The sequence below is a fragment of the Hakea prostrata genome, chromosome 5 (genome assembly GCF_041222555.1).
Source record: "Hakea prostrata isolate BN-2017 chromosome 5, UWA_Hpros_2, whole genome shotgun sequence".
In the NCBI taxonomy this organism is placed as follows: Eukaryota; Viridiplantae; Streptophyta; class Magnoliopsida; order Proteales; family Proteaceae; genus Hakea; species Hakea prostrata.
This window is the reverse complement of record NC_142604.1, coordinates 37,955,224-37,958,502: the sequence shown is the minus strand read 5'-3', so window position 1 is coordinate 37,958,502 and position 3,279 is coordinate 37,955,224. Positions and strand designations below refer to the sequence as shown.

The window sequence follows — 3,279 nt, the reverse complement described above, 5'->3', positions numbered from 1 at the left end:
TCCTTGTAATCGCCGAGAAACTCGCTCAATGAGGGTATTACAATGTTTCTTCTTCAATTTCCCTGCAAAGAGAGGAATACCCAAATATATATCCATCGCCGATGTGGGGGTGATGTGAAAGTGAGTTGATAAAACCCATTTCATACTGGATGATGTGCTTTTACTGTAGTTTGCCCTAGTTTTCTGTAAATTCAATTCTTGTCCCGATTGGGAGCAATAAACCTGAATAATTCGAGAAAAAGTGCAAGCTTCAGATTGCTTGGCTTGACCAAACAGAATCAGATCATCTGCAAAAGGCAAGGTGCAATATCCTTTTACCCCCCCCCCCACACTAAAGGAATGCCTTTTAGTTTTTCTGACAAACTACAAGTTCCCGATGAGAAGATAATAACTCAGCAAGAGGATGAAAAGATAGGGAGATAAAGGGTCCCCTTGTCTAAGGCCCCTAGAGGGAATGAAATTGCTAGAGATAGATCCATTAACTAGAATAGAATATTTCACTGATTGCACACAAAACATAATCCACTCTATCCATTAGTGAGGAAAACCATAAGAGATAAGAGCTTGTTTAAGAAAACTCCATTCCAGTCTGCCATAGGCTTTGCTCATATCAAGCTTGATAGCCATAAGCCTTGTCTTTCTGTTCTTGTGTCTATTTAGTTTTGTGAGGATCTCATGAGCTATTAAAATGTTGTTCTGAATATGCCGAACTTTGACAATGCCATTTTGTTGAAAAGAAATCATGTGGGAGAATATGTTTGAGCTGGTTCACCAGAAGTTTCGATAAGATTTTACAGCTTGTATTGCACAAACTAATTGGCCTATAATCTCCCACCCCCTGAGGGGTATCAGTCTTAGGGATAAGAGTGATGAAAGTGTCATTATGAGCTAAGGTAAATGTACCTGATTGATAGAATTGAAACACCATTGCCTCCACATCCGCTTTAATAGACTCCCATGCATTCTGATAAAATATCCCTGGAAAACCATCAGGTCTAGGAGATTTAAGACTGTTCATACCAAACACCGCGTCTTTAATTTTTGCTGATGAAAAAGGTCTCACCCGCCAAGATTTGTTCATCCTCGGTTACCCTGTTTGCAATGGGCATGAAATAAGATTTTGAGGGCATAGTATGGGCTGACGAAAATATATGCTTGAAATGCTGCTCAAAAGCTGAAGCTATATCACTATGATCCGTAAAAGTCAGATCATTATGAGCAAGTTGCCTAATCTTATTTCTGGCCCTACGAACCAAAGTACTCTGATGAAAATAGCGAGAGTTACGCTCTCCATGCATCAGCCAATCAAAACGAGATTTTTGTCTCCACATATCAGTTTGTTGCTGAAGATTCAACTTTAGCAGTGTCACCCTTCGCTTTTCCTCAATATACCCATTTTCCAACCTATCCACCAAATTTACACTTTCGTGAATAGCAATGGATTTCCTGATTGCTTTCTCCTTGAGCTCAAGCCGTTTCACCTTCTTTTTATTCCAGCTGCATAGGGAAGAGAATAACCTTAATAATTTCTTTGGCCGAGTATAAGAAGGAGATCCTTTAACTAGGATAGCCCATGACTGTTGAATAAGAGCTGCATAGGATTCTTCATGGGTCCAAAAAACCTCAAACTTGAATGGTCTGCGATGAAGGCATGACAATGATTCCATTTTGAGTAATAGTGCCCTATGGTTTGAGTTGGCCACCGAAACATGAGAAGTGCTGGCCTCAGGAAATTTTGAAAACCACTCCATATTACATACAACCCTATCTAGGAACCCTTCAATATGATGGGAAACCTTTTGCTTGTTTGTCCATGTTAAATTTATTGCCTATAGATGGAACTAAGCAGACCAAATTCTTGAACAAATGATTGAAATGGTAATAAAGATGAAGAAGAGAGTGGTCTACCCCCTTGCCAATCATCAATTGCCAAATACGAATTCCAGTCACTACCAATTGCCCAAGGTTTGTCAATGAAAGATCCCATATTTAATAATGTTTGCCATTGATGCTTCTGAATATGAGGAAGCGAGCTTAAGTACACACAAGTCAGATACCATAAATCATTAGTCTCGCCAACAAGAAGATGAACACACCACGAAGAAAACCACATTACATCAACTTTAATATTGTCACTCCAACAAAATACAAGCTCACCAGCACAACATTTAAGGGGAACAAAAACACACTTGGAAAACCCTAATTGTTCACAAAACAAACTAGCATCCACTTGAATAGACTTGACTTCAGAAAGAAAAACAAAAGATAGCCTATGCTTTCTTACTATAGCATGAATTTCTTTTTGAATTGAGGATCGGCCCAGTCCTTGACAATTCAACAACAACCCTTTCATTTCCCCTCGGATGACCCTTCGCAGCTGGTCATCATGGCCTCAATACATTTTAGACTACCAGTGGGGGGTAATTCATGTAGCTCTAGTTTCCTTTTACAAGGTAGTTCAAATGATGTGCATATTTTTTTTACCTTTACTCTTCTCGGTTGATGCAAGTGAAGAAGGAAAGTGAGCCAAAATAAGAGCATGTAGGTCTTCAGCTGATAATGCTGGCATTAATAGTTCAACATTCTGTACGGGGGAAGAAGGTGGAGCTGGTGGTGGCGAATAATTCATCATCGAATCCAGGGTAGAATTTGGAGAACTTGAGTGCAAAAATCCCAAGAGAGTGTTGGGAGTATTAAGATGATGAACTATAAAGTGCATGTCAAAATCAAGAACTGTTGACATTCTACCTTATGTTGGAATTTTGCATGGCTTGGAGATTGATGCCGCTGGCGAGGATGACATGGCCAAGCATTTGTGTTGGTTAAACTAGAAGATGAAGGCCAATTTTAGGAAGCTACGTTTCAATGCTTCCTCCCGGTCCTGAGGCAATGGACCATTAAATAAATTGGGATCCACTTGAAATGATCCATTATAAGCCTGCTCATATAACTCCTTAACCATCTTTACAAATCCATGATGTTTCGCTGGAATGGCCACTGGGGGGATGGAATACTTAAGATCAATGGGATTTGAGGAGGAACTCGAGTTACCTGTATCCCTCTAAAACCAGCAAACTTTTCTTGTGTGGCCCAATCGAATGCAGTAGGAGCATATGTTCGAAGGGCGAAGTTCATATGTGTTAGTAAAGCACCAACCGAAACCACCACTCAACAGAGGAAGAGCAAGAACCAGAGGAGAATGAGAGAGAAGAGAGAGAGAAAGTGTGTATCGTGTTATGAGAGCATAACCCTAAAACCCCCAAATATGATGATAACACA

At 40.0% G+C, this 3,279-nt stretch overlaps 1 protein-coding gene across 1 annotated transcript; it reads right to left on the bottom strand.

Annotated features, from left to right (window-relative positions):
* Positions 1-673: 673 nt before the first annotated feature.
* LOC149015914 (uncharacterized) lies at positions 674-1,751 on the bottom strand. Its single transcript, XM_089156633.1, has 2 exons — positions 1,064-1,751; positions 674-978 (listed from the first exon to the last, which is right to left on the bottom strand). Exons 1-2 carry the CDS (start codon positions 1,749-1,751, stop codon positions 674-676), a joined length of 993 nt encoding a protein of 330 aa, XP_089012759.1.
* Between the last annotated feature and the right edge of the window lie 1,528 nt (positions 1,752-3,279).

Coding starts and splice junctions, on each gene's coding strand:
- LOC149015914 (XM_089156633.1), bottom strand. CDS start 1,751: ATGGAGTGGTTTTCAAAATTTCCTGAGGCCAGCACTTCTCATGTTTCG. Junction 979..1,063: donor GGATGAACAAATCTTGGCGG/GTGAGACCTTTT, acceptor ATGGTTTTCCAG/GGATATTTTATCAGAATGCA.